Consider the following 23631-nt stretch of genomic DNA (forward strand, 5'->3'; position numbering starts at 1 on the left):
GCCAAAGTGTGTCCAACAAAATATTTGGAAATATAATAAACTTTTTAAAAGCAAAGCTTTATATATTTTTTTGTTTATTTAGTCATGTTAGAATTTTACTATGGATTTCAAACTTGACAAGGTGATAGGTACAATTTATAAAGCATAGCAACTCCATGACCAATACCAGAACTTCCGTATGTCTATTTTTATAAATATATTCATAGAATTCTATGACTATCATTAGAAATTTTCGTTTTATATATTGATTTAAAGTTTAGATATAAAAGAGGATGCTTCACACAAATTAACTGTTGAGCACTGGGAACTTTAAAGAAAAAAACTAAAATGCGGAGTGGTTTTTTCTTCAATGTTTAATCCATGCTGGAACTATAACTGTAGTGCCCTAATCCTGCAGGTCTACCCAGTACCCAAATCTGGTAATAAATATACAAATGAAACCCCCCCAAACCCTTATATTAACAAATTTTTTCAGAAATAAGGCGGGGGGGGGGGGGGTGGAGTGTTTTTTGCGTGAAAAAGCGTAGAAGTGTCTCAGGTACTTTATCACTGGACACACCATTGTTAAATTTGACTTTCCTTAGTGTAAAGTTTTTAGTATTGTTTAGGCCTAGGCATTGAGATACAGTGAAATATTTTAAATCTTACACAACAACAAATTGAGAGTCAGGTGATTTTGTATTTAGAGGATTTTTTACAGAACGTTTTGAAAATAAACAGGTTTAATAACAAAATGCGGTGGTTAAATTATGTATAAGCGAATCTTGTAAGCAAAGCTACTCTAGAATTAAAGCATGTCCGTACGTACGTTTATATCCATGAGTTTCCGCGCATCTATTGTTGTTGTTTCATATACCATGATATAAAGTAGAAATGGTTATTTTTTTCTGATGTATTAAAATCTCGGAAATCGATGGTCTGAATTTGTAGTATTTTTAAGGAAAGCTTTATATTTACTTGGGTTGGTCTTAGGCTATTTTAATTAAATCTCCCGCACTTCCCTAGAGACTAGGGGCGAGGCAACTAGTATCCTATATTCTAAAGAAGTAATATTTATATGTGTTCAGTAAGATCTTACAAATGGCTGGACTAATTAATCTAAATACTAAAATCAGGGGGTGGATTTGATCTAGGGCATGTTTTTGGCTGTTTTTTATTTTTTTCAAAATTTTATGTCAGTATGTAGGGTAATGAAAAAGATTCAGATGATTTTCACATAGGATAATAAAGATAAAAAGTAAAACATAAATTTTTATTGAAGTTTATATTTTTCAACTTTTTTGTAAAATTTACTTGATTGAAAGATACGCAAATTAAATCCTTATGAATAGTACATGCAATAGTTTAAACAAGAATGGCAATATTCAAAATTAAAGCGTATAAGTTTTAAATATCTTTTTAAAAGCGAAGATTTTCTATAATAAGAGTCGGTCTGTACGTCAAGGACAGTTAGATCTTTTTGTTAATTTAAACAGGTTAGAATTGTCCAATCGATTCCAAAATTGCCTGGTGATTGTAGTAGTTAAGTATGATTTAGAAACCGTAGCAACTCTATAATCGTTACTAGAATGTCCGTACGTCCATTTTTAAACATGTTGATTTTTAACCTTTTAACAATAAATTTTTGCGTGATAAAATTATCCGATTGGTCTGATTTTTGGAATACTGTTTCCTAGGACAACAAAGTACACTGTTATAAGTGAAGAATCTCTATAACCAAGTTTTAAAAATGTAAGTATGTCCATAAACAGTATCCTGTATTTAAGTATAAAGTGCCCTAGAGGCTTTAGGTGCATACTCAGTAATTAATATATATGTACCATATATTTTTAGGATTTTAAAATGGTATTAAGACCAGGTCAGAAGTATCCCTACTTTTCTGGAAAAGCTATATTTAAAGGTATATGATCCTTCATCAGGGACGTCCAAGGGGGGGGGGGAGTAAAGAAGTTATTACCCCCCTCCCCCAAATAAATTTGGGGGGTTTAATTTTTAATATTTACCCCCCCTCCCCAAATAAAAAAAGGTTGAACGTCCTTGCCTATATGATACAAACCCCCAAAGTTTTAAATTGCCCTGCACGCCCCAAATGAAAAAGCTTGGATGTCTTTGCCTTACATTACAAAAGTAGGATGTACATCTCAATAAAAACGCTGAACAGATCGAAAGCCTTTGTAGGTCCAAGGAATAGTTTCTTCTTTTTAAAATGAAATATCTAATTTCCGGCGATATTAAAATGAAAAATTTAAGATTAAAACCAGTTTTGTTAACCCCGAGGAGCCGAAAATTGTTTGTAATAGGATGCTATACCTGATTTTTCAGTATGGCTAAGAACTGGTCCTAATCCAGCGGATATTAATCAGTTTCGAAGGCATACTGGAAAGATTAGAGTAAAACATTAGAGAGAGAAAGGGTTAAATAACCTTATCTCTTCATCTCACTGTCCTTATGCCTAGTCTCAATTTGGTCATTGGTAATCAACCAATGGTGTGGTGTGTATTAGCAGACGAAAAAGGTCATTGCAAAAGAGGTGAGGTAGTTATTTGTATATATATCTATACTATAGATATGTTATAGAGAATAACTTCCCCACCCTTACCTATCTAAAGTTAAAAATTTTAAGGAGAAGAAATTCTGATATGTTCCTCTCAATATATAAGGTAAATTATTTTTAAAAATTAATATTTAAAAAATGCATTTTAATAGTAATAATAAAGTATATAGAGATTTAAATGAAATTTATGATATTTTTTTATCCAATCAATCACCTCCAATTTTTCTTTTACCATATCCCTTTACAGTCGGGTCCCTTGTAAATATTTTTGCTCTTTACCTGGATGACCCTGCCAGGTTTGCTGGCATCCTGTGCTCGCCAAGATGGAGATATTCAAAAAATTCCAACTCTGAGTTATGTGTCATACTTATACTTAAAAAGTCACGCAGTTTGGGCTCTTTATCTTTCACACACAGAAAATGAGATAGAAAAAACCGGAGGGGGGGGGGGGGGCGTTCAACGCAAATAGAATTATAATATAAATCAAAAACTTTTGGGGATAAAGTACTTTTACGTTGAAGTTGAGTTACAGACATGGCCCAGTTAAAGAGAAGGTGCGCTTTCATAAATTTTATTTTCCAGTTTGATTAGAACCGGTTCTGAGTCATGCTGAAAATCATGCATAGCATCGTATTACAGACCATTTTCCACTAATATTAAAATAAAAATTTTTATAATTAATACCAGCCCCTTGTGGCTAACAAAACTGGTTTTGATATCATAATTTTTAATTTTAATATCCGCGGAAAGCTGTCTATAATACGATGCGATAAATAACTATTCTTTCAGACGTTCTAAAATTGCTACAAGGCATAAGAAACATCAAAAACTAATGAAACATTCTTTTAAAGAAGCAATGGTAATAATTTATTTCAATGTAATAGGCTGTAAAATATATTATCCTATCGAAAAGAATTTTCTTTGAATTTAAAACTTTGATAAATGGTACTCCACCCCCTTCCTCCTCAAAGAATACTTATGAGTTATAAGACAAATCTTGGGGCGAATCCAATCACTTAATAGTTATTTCTTTCATCGTATCATAAACCGCTTTCCGCGGATATAGAATGTACAATTATGATTGTACATTTTTATATTCGTCGAAAGCTGGATATAATACGATGATAGACATAGTTTTTTTTTATATGGATGAGAACCGGTTCCTATTCACCGGATTCGAATGAATACGAGAAAAAAACATTCTTTATTATTTAAAAAACATAATTCGTCGATTAATTTACTAATTATCAATTTAAATCACTTTTAAATATGATAATAACTTTTTTTTGTATTATTTTAGGGTAGATATGTGCTACTAGTTGTCTACAGCAGTAACTTTACTCTTCATAATCAAAATGTGAGTTTTTTTTCTGAGATCTGCAAAACTATTTTTTAGAGGAAGTTTATACAATTTTAATGATGGAAAGTGAGCAGCTTTAATAATTCTAACGCTATTAGAGGCTACTTTCAGTTTTTAAAAAAAATGTAAAAAAAAGTTAGGTTTTTTTAAGGTGGATTTCTCTTCTTCCCAGGTTCTATGAGAAGCTACATTGTAAAGGAGAACCATAACGGTTCAGCAGTTATAGCGATATCCTTCGGTTTGAACCCATAGACATCCTGTTACTTCAATATAAGTATTTCAGGTTTTACTGACACTTTCTGATGAAAATTGTAAATTCAATGAACTGGATTGCATTATTATAGGTAAAGAAGGTGTATCAACTTTTTTTTTTTATAGCTAGCCGGTTCTTTTAGTAAGTAGTAGATGTAAATTTTTTCATAGAATTCAGATATGCAATCGGTTTTTTTGTAGACCTCTTATTTTTTAAGTAATTTAAGTTTTTTAAAAAAATAATTAAGTCGGGTTTAAGGTACTAAAACGCAACAAAATAAAAGAAGAAAATGGCCAGTAAGAACAAAAATAGTAAGATCTTTAATTTGACACCTTACTTTTAAAATTCTGTTGAGTAATTATTGAAAAAATCTATTTTTTTAACCTCGGATTAATAAAAACTTTAGACCTAAATATTTTCTCAAACAGACATAAAAAACATGGGTTCATATATACCTTTAGAATCAGAAAAATATTACGAATCCATTGTAAGCAAAATTGAAAAAAAGTAAAAAAATAAAAAATTACAAAAATGGCCAATTGTATTTTTTGTTCTGGCAACACTATCGTCTTCCCTTTTTTACCCCCTCTTTACCCCCTCTATACCCCCTTCCCATTTTTATACTCAATTCAAAAGTTAAGACGTTGCCTGTACAATATAATATGATATTTTCATATAATTCCTTTTATTGTAGTTTATATACTATATTGTAAACTTTTTTTTTCAATTTTGCTTACAATGGATTCGTAATATTTTTCTGATTCTAAAGGTATATATGAACCCATATTTTTTTACTTGTGAAATGATAAAATTGAGTTCAAAGTTTTTATTCTCGTGGGTTTAAAAAAATCGATTTTTTCAATAATTACCTGACAGAATTGAAAAAGTAAGGTGTCAAATTAAAGATCTTACTATTTTTGTTCATAATGGCCATTTTCTTTCTTTTTTTTGTTGCATTTTAGTACCTTAAAATCGACTTAATTTTTTTTTTTTAAACTTAAATTACTTAAAAAATAAGAGGTCTACAAAAAAACCGATTGCATATCTGAATTCTATGAAAAATTTTACATCTACTACTTACTAAAAGGACCGGCTAGCTATAAAAAAAAAGTTGATACAACTTCTTTATTTTATTCCTTTTTGACCAATGCGAAGGCTTTCTACAATTACGGCTGGACCTTCAATATGCCCGCAAAGAATAACCATTATTTTTTAAAACAAAGCTTTTTCTATAATTAAGGTCGATCCGTCCGTTAGTAACGGTTAGCACTTCTGGTTATTGTAGGTGTGTTAGAATTATCCTATCGGTTTCAAGCTTGACATAATAATTGCTGTAACATTTACAGTAAAGGAAGCGTAGCTCCCCTAGAATTATTTCCAGAAAGTCCGTACGTCCATTTAAAACATGATTTTTGGCTAAGAAACACTATGTAATGTGATATATTCATCCTATTTACTTTAAGGCTTTTGTGGATGTTGTCATCCTTTCAAAGTAAATTATTAAATATTTGATATTTGTCAGTAAATTGTATTAGTCCCCAAAGCTAGAAGCGACATATGGACAGGCGGATAAAATCTAGTTATAGAGTAGCTTGGTTACTACAAATTATAGTTATTTTTCCTCTATTTGTAGGATGTACAGTAGAATCAAAATATTCTCTGCAAAATTGGCTAACACTTCCAAGGTATAACTTTTAATTTTTAGCTAAGCATCTTTACTGGGATGTCCAAGGGGGGGAGGTGAAGGGGTGTTGCCCCCCAAATTTTGAAAATATATTAATTTTAACCCTCCTTTCCCTCTGATAAGGAATTAGAGTAAAACTCTAGAGGGAGAAAGGGATACATAACTGTATCTCCCCATCGCTTCCGCCTTGTGCAACCTTTCCATTTGGTCATTGAAAATCTGTTGATAAGGATATTACGCTCAATTTTTTTTTTTTTTGGGTGGGTAGTATTGTTAACTATTATCAAATTTTTTACAAAATCAGGTCAGGGTCCCCACCCTTTGTGTAGAGTTTGTTATAGCATATGCCCCCTCTAATCTTTTTCTTTAATAGTCAATTCAATTAAAAGCTATACAACAAAATTTCAAAAAATAAATTATCGTAATTTTTCTGAGTTTAGGACTGAAGGTGGAATTGCTAACCTTGATTTTGCAGTCATCAGCGACACAAACTTGCAAGTTGTTGAAAAATTTGGCATTGAACAAGAATATTTTTGTACAAAGCAATCCTCAGCTACAGTATTTATTTTGGTAAGACAACTTTTTGCAAGAATTTGACGAAGCCCAATCTTTCCTACTATTGATAACTGTGACGTCATAAAAATTAGGGATTGTCCATATCTTTTTAGGGGTTTTCTTTCCCACTTCTCCTCTCATCTCCCTCATTTTTATGACGTCAAATGAATCAAAAGTATGACAGATTGGGCTTTGTTAAGAATTTATCAAATAAAATTGCCTTTATCCAAAAATTTTCTTTTTGAACACTAAACCCAACCCCCTTAATTTTAAAATAAAATGATAATAAGGGGGAGTATTTTTTCCTGTTCCTAACTCCTGTATGGATGCCTATCCTTGCAGGGCCTATACCTGCAGTTGCATAGCTCTGCAGGACTACTCAGTATTGAACACAGTAATATTGTCTGACTGATTATGACGTAACAAAAAGAAATAAGCCAATGAGAGGCTGTTATTGACCAATGGTAAAATTTATAGTGGCCTCTCATTGGCTAACTTTTTTTGTTACGTCATAATCAGTCAGACACTATTACTGTGTTCCTCAGTATTCAATATAACCCAACTAAATCTGACATATAAACAAAAATTAATGGGTGTTTTCGGTGCTCAACAAGAACTTTTGGGGGAAAACGTCAAATAAACTGCATCAAAGTAAATTAGTACATAACGCTGCTATATCAGAAATAAGTCAATGTACACATTACAAAACTCGACTTGGAATTTAATATTTATTTTACTGTAAAACTCGATTATAAATTAATAATAAGTTAATGAAAAAAGCAATAAGACACAAGTAAATCACAGCAAATATAAATATTTTGATCAAAAACACAACAACAATTTTTAATAAAAATGTTCAACATGTTCTAGGACAAACAAGCCTCCGTCCTATTCTCCTTCTTCTGCAGCATCTTGTTCTTTCATTATCAATCCTAACCTGGGTTGAAAAAATATCAATTTTCCTAGATTTGATGTTGCTAACTTTTTTTTTATAAAATATGAATTTGCGGCGAAGCCCAATCTGTATTACTTTTGAGTCACTTTTGATTCCTGTGACGTCATATAGATTGTAGAAGTCGTTCGTAGAAAATTTTTAATAATCGACAACTTAGGTTTCAAATAAATTTTATGAATGCTTTAAAATGTAAAAAAATTAAATCTATGATATCTATGATTTTTTCTCGGATATACATATGTAATATGCAGTTTGACAATTCTTTTAATTAAAGTCTTTAGTAATTAATATTCAAGTCTTACCCTACATTCATTAGCAAGACAGACTGGCAAGACTGGCAAACCATCAATATTAAGTCCTAAATAATATCATCAAACCTTTTGTTGAGTTCAAACTGCTGTGACACAAAAGTAAACTTTTCATTTAAAAAGAGATGGTAACTTTTAATATTGTAAAGAGTTTATTAGTGTACTTTTGTAATTTTTAGCATTTGATTATGTTTTGGAGTGTTATTTAATTTGAACCTTTGAACTCTTCAAAGCATTTGATGATTTTTCATCAAAAATGCTAAACATTTCAAATTTTTATTCATAGAATTACAAGCCCATGGTGAAACGTAATTTTTTTAGTTAGTATAACTATATCAAACATAAACCAAAACACCAAAAAAACCTTTAGAATCACTGCGAAAAGGTACTTGCTTTCGTTCATGTATAGTCCCCTTTAAATTAAATAAATCCTTTAACTGGAACTTAAATTTTATACGGAAGTATACATTTTTAAAAAAAATTTGAAGAGAATGATTAGTGCTTTATTGTTGGGATTCCGAAAATATATTAGTTTTAACCTTTGCAAAACACAAAAGATGTTTCATGAAAGAGTCTTGATGATGTAATGTATGATGATTTGTTTACCTGAAGATCCAGGAGTCAAAACAGAACCAGCTAATGCCATTGCCATGCTAACTGCACTTGCTGCTATTGCTCCTAAAATAAATTTAAATCAACTCATCTTGGTTTTAAAAAAATTAAAAATCAATCATTCAAACAGCAAATAAGAAAATAGATAAAATGAAGAACATTCTATGAACTACTACTAAAGTAACATATACATTACAGTGTCCTATCCTAGAAAATTTTGTCCCCAGCCAAAATATGGTTGATTTATGCAAAAAAATGACCCATGCCAAATATTTTTTCTGTAATGCAAACATTGCGACGGTACAAGCACTTTGAAAATTTGAGGCCCCCCTTATGGAGGTCAAAAATTTATTTCATCAGAACTATGGCTTCATGGTGCTCCCAAGAAAGGCCTTGAGGAGTAGAATCAGGAAACTTTGTCCGATTTATCTCGTTCCTAGCCTTAGAAATGACTAAAAAACCACCAATTTTAGAGTTTATTGAGAATTGTCCAATTTGTAGAGGTTTTTTGAGATTTTTTCAGGCTAGGAACGAGGTATTTTGTCCCAAACTTGCTAATACTGTGCTTGATACTTTCAAGTTTGTTTTATAATCCCCTCTTTAAAAGTATTTTTTGTAACAAAGTAAGTAACTCTACTTAAAGCTATGAAGAACATTGATGAAAAGATGTTCCCAAATAAAAGAATTCCTAAAAGAAATATATAATTAAATAATATAATGTTAGATTTTAAACAGTTAAATTTCTATTTTAAACTTTTTAAAAATTAAAACTTATACATGTAATAAAAACACCTTTATAAATATGTATAAATGATAATTATTTTTTTTAAAATTATAATAAATATATCACTTGATAGGAAATCAAACTAATAAAAACTAACTTCTCCTTCACCTGAACTGAAAACAGCTACACCAAATGCATCTCTTACTATTTCATCAACTGTTGGCTCTTTAGGTCTATAATAAATTATAAAAAATATTCTACATTAAAGTTTTAACCAAAAAATGCAATCTAATACTGAATCCTTGGTGTTATAAAATTAAATTTATTTACCTATAAATAAGTGTTCTAGTTCCAATTGGTTGAATGGGTCTATTTTTATCACTTAATGTTTGACCATCAATGGATATTGACCTGTAAACATTATCAGATTAAAATATTATTCTACTAATGTTATTGTTTAATCAGAATATCAACAATTTTGGTAGTAAACAGGGGCTGCTATTCAGCCAATTAATTCCAATTGGAAATTTAATATTTTGTTGGAGTAAAGTTGGAGTATAACTTGCTTTTTCATATAATTGAAGGGGGGGGGGGAGAAAAAGGGAAGGGGTTTGTGGGGGAAATTTCCCTTTAAAATTGTTTGTCAGAATCACATTCCCTTTTCCCTGGGTAGTTAAGGCTTTTAAATCCCAAAACTTTGGCAATTTAGATTAGAGTAATAGTTATTTCTTGCATTGTATCATAAACGGCTTTCCGCGGATATAGAATGTACAATTATGAGATTAAAACTAGTCTTTTAAGCCCCGAGATGCCGAAGGCACCGGCTAAAAAAACTGGTTTTAATCTTATGATTGTACATTTTTATATTCGTGGAAAGCTGGATATAATATGATGCTAGACATATTTTTTTCGTATTGATGAGAACCAGTTCCTATCCACCGGATTCAAATGAATACAAGAAAATATCTTTCTTTGCAACCAACTAAAAATTATAAAGTAGGTTGAATATAAAGTCAATTCCAATCTAAAAACTTTTGACATAGCAAGAATGACTAACCTTAATTTGTTTAGTTGCATTTCTGAAACAGTGATAGGTTCTTCATAAACTATCCAATTCGCATTTGCACAAGAATCAAAAGGATGACTTCCTGTATATTGGTAGTAACTCCCAGTTAGTCTTTCCATAGGGATTATATCATTTAAAAATAACCTATCAAATATATTTATCATGATTTTGTCAAAATTTCAAGTATTTATATAAATAAAAAAAACTAAATATAAAGCCAAAATTTACCAATGACAAAAGACTGCATTAGTAGCTTAAAAAAATAACTTTAAACAATGATTAAAAAAATTCAAATAAAAAGGAATTTATTTAGCTCAGATTAGCAATTCATTAAACTTTTTTAGAATTTTAAGAATAATGGAAAAAAATAATTAAATATAATTTCATTTACCTCTGGTTACCATCTAATGTGCTGCCAGAATTTAACTTAAAATATGATTAATTACTAATTAAACACTTTCAGTTTGATAATAAGTAATGATTTTGTTTTCAATCAAATTCAAAAGAATATTTACTTGATCTACCAGATTGAAATAAGGCTGAAGATTTTCATTATCTGAACTGCTGATCTAAAATGTTATCATTATAATTGTCTGATCAAAAGTTGGAATAAACACTTTTTTGAATTTCAGGGAAATTTGAGTAAACCAGCATGAGCTTTTCATTTTCAAGATTTAAAAAGAAATATTTTGGGTTATGAACTTTTTGGTCTACCTTGCCCTTAGATTATACATATTTGAGATTTAAAATTTGTGGAATATCCCCAACCTGGCGGGCACAGAATATTGGCAAATCTGACAAGGTAATTCAGGTAAAGAGCAAAATTTTTCATAAGCTAGACTAAATAAGATTAAACTAATAAAACAATTAACTATTAAATGAAACTTGCCTGAAATAAGAAAGCAATTACCAAACTATCTGGAGTTTCGTCATTATAATTTCGATTAAAAAAAGAAATTTGAATTTCAGCAGGATATTTTTTTCCATTTATTGAATGTTCTGAACCCAGAGAGCTATTGCTTCCCAAGTAACCAAAAACATGACTAATCTCAAACCTTAATAGTAAAAGAGTATAGAAATTGATAATTTTTTTTGGGTGGGGCGGTTGACAACCAATCCCCCCCCCTCATTTTTAATTTTAGTTTTTAAAAATAATCTTATTTTTTTTTTGGGGGGGGGGGTAATTTTTTTTTTAGGGGAGATTTCTCTTGAAAGGGTGGTGGTACTCTAGCCCAAATTAGTTATAAACCTACTAAGGACCTATGAGAAGCTACCATGTAAAGGAGAACCTGATCGGTTCAGCGGATAGCAAGATCCATTGCTACAAACAGACAGACAAACAAACAGACAAAAGACAGGCAAACAGACAGACATACAAACAGATAGAGGGACATCCTGTTACTTTATTATAAGGATTGTTGATTTAATGATGCTTGAAAAAAAAACGTACAAACTTGAGCCAAGAACACCACCAGTAATAGTTGGATTAATAGATAGATATTCTGAATTATCTGCTTCATATGAAGGACGTGGAGTAGCAGTATTTGAGTTCGTAGCAGTAAATTTTCCATTCAGAGGTAATAAATATCCTAAAATTAAGAAATCAATATTTTGGTCAAGTGCAGTTCACGGTAAAATTTTTCTAGTAACGATCATCTTCAAAAATCTATGAACTTTAAAGGCTTCTCACAAAAAAAAACGGCGGAACGTAAAGACTATAGATTCATAGACTTTTGTAGATATTCGTTACCAGGAAAATTTTACCGTGCACTTACTGCACTTGACCATAATTTTCTGTTTCTGGTGAAATTAATGTCAACTTATACATGGATCTGAAGGGATAAGACAATAACCAATCAATTTATGTACATCCCCAATGATAATACAAAAAATTACCCCTTATGTAGATTACAATTGTTGATTAAAACGTTAAATCAAAGTTTAATAAAAGTCCTCAAGGTTGTTAAGCAAACAAATAAGAAAACGTTATTATAAGACTTTAGGGACTAGTGTATATAACACCCCCAATGTCCCCTTTCTCCCTGAAACTTATAGCTTACTTGACAAAGTGAAATCTTCCTGCACAGTTGTAACTCTAGAGCTTGAGATCAAATTTACAGGGGATGTTAGCTCACAAGTACCTGAAATCAAAGAAATAATAACTTTATTTGGTAAAGGGGAGGGGGGCAATTTTATTTTGAGTGCTACTGCCTTAGTTTTAGAGATAATTAGATAAAATCTTTTTAGTTGTGTCACTAAATACCCCAAGTTTTAGTATCTTTTAAAAAAAATGCGGCGGGAATGCCGCTCCCGCCGTTCACCGCCATAATATAATGAATAAAATTAATTAATAAATAGAGTGGGGGGAATGCCTTGGCCCAAAATAGGCGCAACTCGTTACCATGCACAGTTAGGACTTCTCAGTCAAAGGTCGTGCATCACAGAGAGTTGGTTGTCTGATGGATGTTACTTTACCTAACATCTTTGGGTGTTAGAGTATCGCATTCCATTACACGTTGATGATGCTCTGGATTCTCTAGATGATCACATAAAATCGGAGGAGAATCCTGCCCTTACGAGGTAGGTAAAAGTAATACCTTGGCGTTCTTTTAGTTCCTTCAAAACCTCAATATCATTACAGCTGACCAAATGTATCAAAACTAAATTATACATAAATCTTATAATATAAAGTAGTAAGCTTTTTTTTGTTTGTAGCGAAGGATCTTGCTAACTGCTGACCCGATATGGTTCTCCTTTACATTGAAGCTTCCTATAGTTCCTAAGGTGGTTTTAGGATATTTTATTTTATAGATAAAGTCTGGGTATGGTTTTAGGCTATTTTTCTGTCCTTATTTATCTTTTAGAATAGAGCCTCTAGATGCTAGGGGCGCAGCGCTTGTTGTTATATATTCTTATTGTTATATTCATTACTTCAAAACAGAAAACTGGTAATTTGCAGGGAGTAAGGGAGGGGACAATGGATCAAATATTCAATTTTTAGGAGTCTCAGACTTTGGGGACTGGCTTAAAGGGAATGTGCAAGAATTTAGCAGTTTCTGACTGAGTTTGGGGACTTGCGCATAGAATGCCGCTACTCGTTATGTATGTTTTGAATATTGCAGCCGGGGAGAAGGGATAAGGGAAGTGGGGGGAAGGGAAATAAACACTTGTTGTGTTAGTTTGGAATGCAGCAGACGGGGAGAAGGGAGGTGGGGGAAAGGGGCAAGGGAAATAAACAGAATAAAAAGGGGCAGTCATATTCTTGCTAGCAGCTGGCCGGGTCCAATAATCTTTTAATATAAAAATCACAACAAAAAACCTCAATATATTTCATCAAAAACAAGTTGTGATTTCACTTTACATGACGCTATGGAAATCTATTATTCAATTAACAATCCCTTTATAATTTCCTACAAATTTATTGGATTTAACTGGATTTCATGCCCTTTCTTTGATAACTCTTAAATTGAATTAATTGCCCATTGTCCCCTCCCTTACTCCCTGGGTAATTTGCCGGATATTAGCGGCATATTCAATATTCGGTCGGTCATCGGATATCCGGTATTAGAAATCAGCCGGATATCCGGTATATGGCCAAAAAAGTATCCGGCCCAACCCTAGTTATTACACATCACGTCATTTACAGAAACTTTATTGTGATCAATATTTTCTATTCAAGTATAGCTTCAAAACCGATTGATATCCGCTGGTTAAGAGCTGTTTCTCATTCATATTGAAAAATCATGTATAGCATCGTATTACAGACGATTTTTCACCAAAATTGAAATAAAACTCATAATATCAATAGCAGTTTTGTTAGCCCGCGCCTGGTTTTACTCTCATAATTTTTGATTTTTAAATCCGTGGAAAGCTGTTTATAATATGATGCGATAAATAAATAATTTACATTTCACACCTTTTACAGTGAAAGAAGTTGTATCAACTTTTTTTTTTATAGCTAGCCGGTCCTTTTAGTAAGTAGTAGATGTAAAATTTTTCATAGAATTCAGATATGCAATCGGTTTTTTTGTAGACCTCTTATTTTTTAAGTAATTTAAGTTTAAAAAAAAAAAAATTAAGTCGATTTTAAGGTACTAAAATGCAACAAAAAAAAGAAAGAAAATGGCCATTATGAACAAAAATAGTAAGATCTTTAATTTGACACCTTACTTTTTCAATTCTGTCAGGTAATTATTAAAAAAATCGATTATTTTAAACCCACGAGAATAAAAACTTTGAACTCAATTTTATCATTTCACAAGTAAAAAAATATGGGTTCATATATACCTTTAGAATCAGAAAAATATTACGAATCCATTGTAAGCAAAATTGAAAAAAAAAGTTTACAATATAGTATATAAACTACAATAAAAGGAATTATATGAAAATATCATATTACATTGTACAGGCAACGTCTTAACTCTTCAATTGAGTATAAAAAAATGGGAAGGGGGTATAGAGGGGGTAAAGAGGGGGTAAAAAAGGGAAGACGATAGTGTTGCCAGAACAAAAAATACAATTGGCCATTTTATATTTTTTTATTTTTTTACTTTTTTTCAATTTTGCTTACAATGGATTCGTAATATTTTTCTGATTCTAAAGGTATATATGAACCCATGTTTTTTATGTCTGTTTGAGAAAATATTTAGGTCTAAAGTTTTTATTAAACCGAGGTTAAAAAAATAGATTTTTTTCAATAATTACTCAACAGAATTTTAAAAGTAAGGTGTCAAATTAAAGATCTTACTATTTTTGTTCTTACTGGCCATTTTCTTCTTTTATTTTGTTGCGTTTTAGTACCTTAAAACCGACTTAATTATTTTTTTAAAAAACTTAATTACTTAAAAAATAAGAGGTCTACAAAAAAACCGATTGCATATCTGAATTCTATGAAAAATTTTACATCTACTACTTACTAAAAGAACCGGCTAGCTATAAAAAAAGAAGTTGATACACCTTCTTTAACAAAAACTTTATTATAATTTTTTTATATTGTTAATCTATCAATTCTTTCGGAAGTAAACAAGGATGACAACATCCATAATCTTGAAAACTTAAAAATCTAGGAATCGAACTAGCACCCCAACTAATAAGCAAATCTTAATGAAACTTGATAGAATTATGAAGAATTTGAACTTTTTAATCCTTTAATGGGAGTCCAAAAAATTATGAAAACTAAAAAATCTAGGCATCAATCTAGAACAACAATTAATTTTGATGAAACTTGGTGAAAATATGAAGAATGTAAACTTATTTAATCTCTAAAAATTTCAGGCGGATATCTTGAATAGAAGTCTAGAAAACCACGTTTCCACCTAAACGTTTTAGACAATATTTTAATGTATAAAGGATAGGTATAACTATTTCAGTTTTTCTATATTTATAACTTTATATACCGATGCTTAACTAAATTTTTACTTAATGTCAAAAGATTTCGTGAGCAGTAACTCATTTTGCTTTCAAGAATAAACTAAGCTTGACTTGTTTTCGAAAAAGAGAAATTCTTTATTTTTCTAGAGCATTCTTAAAAGTGAAGCTTCTCTATAATTAGAGTCGATCCGTCCGTTCGGAACTGATAGATTTTATCGTCAATTTAGGCATGTTATTATTGTCCTATCGATTTGAAACTTTGCAAGGTGATTCCTGTAGTTGTTAGGTATTATTTAGAAAGCATACCAACTTTATAATCTTACCAGAATGACCGTATGTCCATTTTCAACATGTTGATTTTTACCTATTTTAATTCTGATTATTTAGTTCTGACACTCTACAAGTGTTAATGTTCGGTTGTCGTACGGTTTCAGAGCTTCGCTTTTACTACTGATGTTGGCATCCTTGTTCTATTTAGTTTGATAGTGGATTTTTTACTGTTTAGACTAAAACCTGAAATGGAAATTTAAGATAACCATCTTTTTTTTATCAAGAATTTTTTTATTTGTAATACACATGAAATTAAAGCTAGCCATTCTAGACAGTTGATAATTAAAGATATTTTTCTACGAATATCAAAATTAAAATCATAAAATTGATACCAGTTATGTTATCTCGGACCTTTAGCCCCTCGGGGCTAACCAACCCGGTTTTAATTTTTCATTTTAATACCCGCGGAAAGCTGTATGTAATACAATGCGGTAATACTATTCTGGGTTCTTCTGCATATTTCTTTGTTCCTTTAAAGTGCATGATATATCGTAAACTAGCCTACAGCTCACGTTGTTCGCTGGTCTGTAATTCTATTGAGAACATTAAATATCTGTAGGGAAAAGGTAAAAGGCTGATGCAATTATTATAGTATAAAATCCGGTCAATTAAGAATTCGTAGAGGGCCTGATCTTTCAGGGATAAGACAGAAGGCTTTTTTATGTTTGCTGACCTATGCTCCTCTACTCTATGAATAAAATTGTCCGTCGATCTATCGTTAATGCTCTAAAATATTTTTTTTTCAGCTTTTATCAAAGATAATAAAATTTTTAATTAATTCATTTTCATTTAGAAGCGAAGATTATCTATAATTCAAAATGTCCTTCCGTTCGTCTGTTTGCTATGATTAGAGGAAAATGTGATTTTCTCATTTGCTATTCAATGGCTGAAAAGTTTTGTAAATATTCCCTACATAGCTTGCCAGTATGGGCCTTAACTATTGTTCAGTTCATTCATCCAGTAAGAGGGAAGGAAATTGGGTAAAAGGGTTGTATAATGTTGTTAATGATCTATTTCTTGTTAAGAGCAAAAATTTTTACAGTGGGGGTTTGTCTGTCCATCCGTACGTCTCTAACAGATAGTTCTGATTGTTAATTTAGGCATGTTAGAATTGTCTTATTGAATTCAAACTCTACAATAAAATTCTTGAAATTGTTATGTCCTGCAATGAAGTCAAAGTAAAAATCATAATTTTTTACCATTGCTTTACATAGTTACCCTATCACCATGACGTTAGTATGTAAAATAAAATATCTTGTCTTTTTGGTAAAATCTAAATATTTTCTCTTCCTCTCCCCGTTCTCTCTCTTTCTCTCTCTCTCTGTCTCTCTCTCCCCCCGTTCTCTTTCTCTCCCCCCTCTCTCTCTCCTTCTTTCTCTCTCTCCCTCTCCCCGTTCTATCTCTCTCTCTCTCTCTGTTACACGTAAAGATTTCTACAACTTTAACGTATTAGAATATCTGTGAACTGATTTATTCAGTAATATGTTTTATATAACAATGTAACAATACACGATTTAACGTTTTGCTTCATTTTTATATAATTTTTTAAAGATTAAAATCCTAATATTTTTCATTTCAAATTTTCGTCCTGAAAGGGTTAAAATGATTAGTTTAATATCTGACCGCATTACGGGGAGTGTCGCACAAATCAATTTATTATAAAACTAAGTTTTCTTACGTTTACTATATTATAAACTTAAGTTTTTCTGTTTTATGAATACAAATTAAATACATCAATGTTATCTAAATAGCAACATGAATATAAAAAATACATTTATGATGCAAAAAGTAGAATAATGGGTATTATCGTTCTGGTCAATGAGAATTTAATAGTGATAATTGAAGCACTATGAGTTTTGAGCAATAAATGTTTGGGAGATTCGAGCTCATTTATAGACGTTTACTTCCTATATAGATCTGTCATGGATCTTGATGCAATACAGCAGCCCGTTTTGTACATGTTAAAAATTGGAAGATTTCATTAAATAAAAGTTGTCGCAAATATAGGTATTAAATAAACAATTTAATATTCATAGGGCTTTTTGCATGTGATCTTAAAATATGATAGCCACATCTTATTTACTACATTCAAAAATACGATTTTCCTTACAGTTAAATTATCATAGTGTACCAACCCCTTATTGTCACAAGGTTAAAAAAAAACGATTAAACCCAAATGGTGTTAAAATTGTGCCAAAAATGATCCACGTGACGTAATAAAATGAGGGAGAGGAGAAGTGGGAAAGAAACCCCTTAAAAAAGAGATGGATAATCCCTCATTTTTATGACGTCACATGGATCATTTTTGAAACAATTTAAACACAATTTGGGCTTTGTAAAAAAAACTATTCTCCCTGGAGTTGCAATAAGAGGGATATCCAGAGAACAATAAAAACAAGGATGATAAAATTCATAAGTAGCAAAGCTAAAAACTTATGGATAGACACCTGGAAAAAATTATATGTTGAGTATGTCATAAAAAAACTCAAATAGAATAAATCACGTAACCTTTAAATATGTATAATCCTTATAATAAAGTAACAAGATGTCTGTCTGTTTGTTTGTGTGTTTGTGTGTCTGTACCGAGGGATCTCGGTAACCACTGAACCGATCGGATTCTACTCTTCAGGGTATATACCTATTGGTCCTGTGGTGGTTTTAAGCAATTTCCTTGGGGGGTGGGAAAAACCCAACCCCCCTAAAATGAAAATTTCCCCCCTCCAAAAATTTTTTTTTCTGGGGAACATTAAACTACGGAAGGCACCAGTAGTACTTTTTAAAAAAAATTTAATTCTTTTTGATTATCTCTTGGGGCAAAGCCCCTAGAAGCTAGGGGCAAATCCGCTTGTGGTATTTTAAAGCATTAAGCTAATAAGAAAAACTTGAAAAACTAGGAAACGATCTAGCACCCCAACCAATAAGCATATCTCAATAAAACTTGATGGAAATATGTAGAGTGTAAACTTATTCAATCCCTGAAAATTTCAGCCGTGTATCTTGAATAAGGTTCGAAAAATCATAAATAATCTAGGAATCGATCTAGCACCCAAATAAATATACAAATATCAATGAAACTTGATGGAAATATGTAGATAGATTGTGAATTTTTTTCAGTCGTCTGTCTTGAAAAGTAGTCGAGAAAATTACGAAAATATAAAAATCTAGGAATCGAACTAGCACCCCAATTTACAGACAGACGGACAAAATAATGTATAGATTAGATGAGCATATACCATAGGAATATAACTAAAAATTTCAGCTGTCTTTCAGGAGCCAAAAAAATAGTTTCCCCCCTAGCGTTAGGACTTACAGACGGACAGACAATGTGAATTATAGAGTAGTATTGCTACTAAAAAGCAGAAATTCATATCTAATACAGAGGTAAGACTAATGTATTGTTGCAATTGCTAGACTCCAGATGAAAGAGTTGGTTATGTTGGTGTTTACTCAGATCCTGTCAATCTTTCTACTCAAGAATTATTAAGGTAATAAATAACATTTAATTGAATATTTCTTTGACAAAAAAATAAAGTTACAAAGATTTTTAAAGTTGTGCTTGGTTTAGTTAGGATTAGTTCAAAAATACTGAGCCTAGGATACCAAGTATTCCCATGTAAGCCCAATATTGCTTAACTTCATTATTCAGACGAGAACTGGTGCGTTCAACATGGTATATGGCCGTAGATATAACTATGCAAAATGATTTTTAAAAATTGTTTGAGGTTCAGTTAGGATTGGTTGGGTTATATATAAAAAAAAGGTTAAGCCCACGACACCAAGTATTCCCAGGCAGTCACCCATCCAAGTACTTTCTTGGCCCAACGTTGCTTAACTTCAGTGTTCCGACGAGAACTGGTGCATTTATATGGTATGGCCGTAGAAGATGATTTTCAAAGATGTGAGAAATTATTTTATCTTTTTTATTAGGATCTTGGAAAGTTTAAGAAATGTAGAACCTCAAGAAAATGCAACAGGTTAGAATTTAAGGATGCTGTCTAAAATGGTGCAAAAAATGGGGACAAATTTCAAATTGTTTTGGCGTGTGACGTCATACCCCCATCTCTTTTCTAGAGGGTTTCTTTCCTCCTTCCCTTTTCTTTCCCCTCACTTGTGACGTAAATAAACAGCCCCGTCAAATCAATTTGAAATTTGTCCCCATTTTTTGCACCATTTTAGACAGCATCGAATTTAAGATCTCTAAAACATCGCCCCACAAAACTTTGTTAGTCTATTTCTTTATCTTTGAAACATAGGAAAGTAAGTCGTTTGGCAAGTTTTAGCCTTTTAACATCTGATTTTCATAAGAATTTTCGTAAGGAATAGTAGAAATTATTCTAAAGTCGTTCCACGGAATACATGTCTCTATTTTATGAAGGGGTGGTCAGCTTTTTTCTAAGGTATAAGTTTTTTGGGAAAACCAGAAAGTGAGGGGACATTAAATTTAAAAACTTTGGGTACTTCTTTTAATGTTTGACTCAGAAACAGTAAATGTAAAACTTTTCAATCAATAATTCTAATCTTCATTTTCGTTAATCATATTCCTTAAGATTCCTGGAGAAAAAAATCTAGTTTATTTCAAATGGATTTATTATTTCTTAAATCTTACATCAGATTGTCATGAATTCTAAGCTAGCTAAAATAACGTTCCCCCTATCAACCCCTCATGCGTCAACCCCTTCCTTCCAACTGGTTGAACGAACTGACAAATAAGTGATGTCCATGTTAGCAACCTAAATTGACGATATTTTCCCCCTCTTTTAATATCCATGTATATTCTATATCCATTTTATTTTAGAAATTATGTCTGAGTACAGTGGTGGAAGTTGCAAGGGTAATCAACTTAAAACACAAATTTATTCTCAGTATTTTCAAAGGTAGAATAATTATTATTAGAGAAAATTCTCTATATTTTGAAATGTCCAACTGTCTATCTATAAGAAATTGTTCGGGAAACGTGAAATTCTCGGCTGCTATTAAAGAAAGATGGAAATGATCATCAAATATCAGGGATCTAAAGGGATAAGACAATGACAGATAAATTAATGTACATTTACATGACACACAAAATTACCCCTTCTGTAGATTATAATTAGTCGTTAAAACGAATTAATGAATTAACCAATCAAAATTCACTTAAGTCCTCAAAGTTAATAAGCCAACGAATAAGAAAACGTTTTTATAAAACTTTGGGGACTAGAGTAATAAACAGTCTATTGCACCCTCTCTCTCTGATCAAGTACGTACTTTACTTGGTCCGTCAGTCTGTCGGTCATGCTTCAAAAGATAAATACATATCTTTTTACAAAAGGTTTTTATATTCATTTTTTTATGAAAATGAATATCTGCTATATGACTCATTTTTTTCAGGAAGGGAAGGGACATTGGGCGGTTTATTACACCAGTCTCCAAAGTTTTATATTAACGTTTTCTTATTCGTTGAACTTTTATTGAATTTTGATTGGTTGTTTCATTAATTTGATTCAAACGTTTCAATTGTCATCTACAGAAGGGGTAATTTTGTGCATAATCATCGGGAATATACATAAATTTATCGGTCATTGTCTTATCCCTTTAGATCCCTGCATTTTTTCCCTACCCAACGAATATAATTTTTAAGTAATAAGGTTAATATAATTATTATCTGTTAATTTTAGTGATATAGACATTCCTGAAAGCACAGACCTCGTGGAGCTGTTGATTAATAATTCAACAGCTCAAACTGATATCAGTATTTTCTCTAACAATGTAGCTGCTACACAAACAGACATAGAAGATAAATCCGTCAATATGTTAGGTATGCAATGTTAATCGATTTATTATTACCTGGATGTTGCGCCATATTTTCATTTACTCTAATAAAGAGATACTCGCATCTGGCTAAAATATTAATACCCAAAAATAACCCCTTTTACCATATCCCCTCCCTTTCTACTAGATGAACTAACTGACCAATAAATGAGGACCATTGTGTCAACCTAAATTGACGACAAATATTTCCCTGTCAATATATCCACGCTTTATCTATCAATTGCAAGGTTCCGTATTTAGATAGCGTAGCTACTCTATGACTATACAGCAGTCCGTCTGTCCATTAGATAAATGAAAAATTTATATGACAACCTTTTAGTGTATATAATTATATTTCTATTTAAGCCTTGCTTGATAAGATTGAACCCTATGTATATAAATTAAAACAAAAATATTTGTCTGCTAGAAATTCCATGAAGACAGGGGCTTTGTTACAGCAAATTAATTCAATTTGAAATTGCTGAAAGTTTGGATATTTATGTGAGGTTATGTTGGCATAAAACTTGTTTTGTGCTGTAACTCAAAGGAAAAAGGGTAAGAAGCGGTGAAAAGAACACAGTGGATTAAAGGGAAATTTTCACTTAGAATTGTTTGTCAGAATCCTAGTCACTTGTCCCTGCTTGGCGATAAAAACTATTGTCACTGTTTAATCATCTAGAGAAATTGTTTTGGCAAGCCATGGGGTTTTTTAATCGCTGATAGATTCATGCCGCATTATATATTTTATAGTTATTTCCAATATATGTAGATATTTGATAATTGCAAAGGACGCATGTTAATATGTGAAATCTCATGTATGCTTTAAAGAATGACCGCTAAGCCCGGGAATTTTAGAAACCGAATTCCGACAGAAATAAATCTATTTAATTGTTGTAGGCTTTCTAACAAAGAAAGATAGATCAACACAATGTGGTAGCAGCCATCATAAAGGTATATCTACTTATTATTTCAGGTTTAACATACTAAATAGAACTATTTTACTAACATTTTGAAATCTTTATTGTAGAATTATTAAGACAGGAAGGGATTTTTCATATTTCATATGTATCAAATTTGTTTTTCTTCTTTGAAAATTGATTTAATTACTTTTTGAATGTTAGTTTAGCATACAATGAATAGCTGTCTATAGTGCCCTAGCAAAATGGGGATAGATATCACCGCGTAAGGCCTACCTATTCTGTTGAAGTCAGGAAATACCCTATACCACATCTCTTTTTTTGTTTTTTTTTCCACCTTACCTTTATTAATCCCCCTACTATGACGTCAATAGAAAAGGTAGGCATACAGCCATACAGCTACATACAATGATATCTATAGTTTTTCTTCATAATAAACGTTTAAAAGGCTTATAGTACTTTATTATTGTATGATTATAGATCCCAACAAAGAAATCCTTATTCAAGTTGATCAACAAAGCCAAACTGAAGCTGATCTATTCCATCTTGATGACGACGCCAAGAATGATGACAACATTGAAAATGATACCAATGAAAATGAAAAATCCGCCATTAATAAAATTACACTGCATGATGAATATTCAAATAAAGATCTTGTTGGTGAAGTACTTACTGACATAATAGCTAATGTTATTACTACTAATGATAATGTTAATGGAATGAAACAAGATGATCTTAATAATGAAGATGCAAGCAGTGATAAAGAAAATACCGAACAGGTTAATTAGATATTTATTTGATCATAGAATTAATACCAGTTTTGTTATCCCGGATCTTTGGCCTCTCGGGTTGTAATCTTAGAATTTGTCGTTTTATATCAACAGAAAGCTTTATAATACAATTAATGATTATTATCTACTTTTATTTAAACAAATATCTTTTACTAAATTTTAAGGTTGAGAATGTAATCAAATCCTCGAAATCTTTAATGAAATCAACCCTTGAGAGGGTATCCATAAACAATCTTCCAATACCAAAGATATCAATTGAGAAAATCCATAAAGGAAAAACTACTTTTAAGAAATAAACATTAAAAGTATTACAGGCCGTCTGATTGTCTTTTTAGTATATTAGCGGCTTTTCCTATAGGAGCACT

At 31.3% G+C, this 23631-nt stretch overlaps 2 protein-coding genes, 1 long non-coding RNA gene and 1 pseudogene across 5 annotated transcripts; 1 reads left to right on the forward strand and 3 right to left on the reverse strand.

Moving 5' to 3' along the window:
• Positions 1–596: 596 nt before the first annotated feature.
• On the forward strand, positions 597–23600 carry LOC145331365 (uncharacterized). 3 transcript variants are annotated; one of them, XM_080175987.1, is made up of 15 exons: positions 597–670; positions 1834–1900; positions 2624–2660; positions 3344–3413; positions 3855–3911; positions 4198–4258; positions 5801–5852; positions 6292–6421; positions 19183–19256; positions 19699–19745; positions 20567–20645; positions 21426–21565; positions 22456–22509; positions 22956–23254; positions 23431–23600. In XM_080175987.1, the coding sequence occupies exons 2-15, from the start codon at positions 1843–1845 to the stop codon at positions 23560–23562; spliced, it is 1290 nt and encodes a 429-aa protein (XP_080032113.1). In that variant the 5' UTR covers positions 597–670; positions 1834–1842; the 3' UTR covers positions 23563–23600. The 3 variants fall into 3 exon arrangements, with proteins under 3 accessions (XP_080032113.1, XP_080032114.1, XP_080032115.1); XM_080175988.1 differs by having other exon boundaries at positions 22983–23254; XM_080175989.1 differs by lacking the exon at positions 1834–1900 and having other exon boundaries at positions 618–670; positions 23431–23580.
• Positions 7121–9238, reverse strand: LOC145331367 (uncharacterized). Its single transcript, XR_013883708.1, has 5 exons — positions 9174–9238; positions 8919–8969; positions 8276–8347; positions 7664–7719; positions 7121–7343 (listed from the first exon to the last, which is right to left on the reverse strand). It is a non-coding gene; the product is annotated as an uncharacterized LOC145331367 (long non-coding RNA).
• Positions 10813–12747, reverse strand: LOC145331366 (uncharacterized). Its single transcript, XM_080175990.1, has 4 exons — positions 12669–12747; positions 12132–12212; positions 11522–11660; positions 10813–11126 (listed from the first exon to the last, which is right to left on the reverse strand). The coding sequence occupies exons 1-4, from the start codon at positions 12742–12744 to the stop codon at positions 10946–10948; spliced, it is 477 nt and encodes a 158-aa protein (XP_080032116.1). The 5' UTR covers positions 12745–12747; the 3' UTR covers positions 10813–10945.
• LOC145332983 (5S ribosomal RNA) lies at positions 19536–19653 on the reverse strand (annotated as a pseudogene).
• Positions 23601–23631: the final 31 nt, after the last annotated feature.

This window comes from Acartia tonsa, chromosome 11 (genome assembly GCF_053477335.1).
Source record: "Acartia tonsa isolate MP-2025a chromosome 11, ASM5347733v1, whole genome shotgun sequence".
Classification (NCBI taxonomy): domain Eukaryota; kingdom Metazoa; phylum Arthropoda; class Copepoda; order Calanoida; family Acartiidae; genus Acartia; species Acartia tonsa.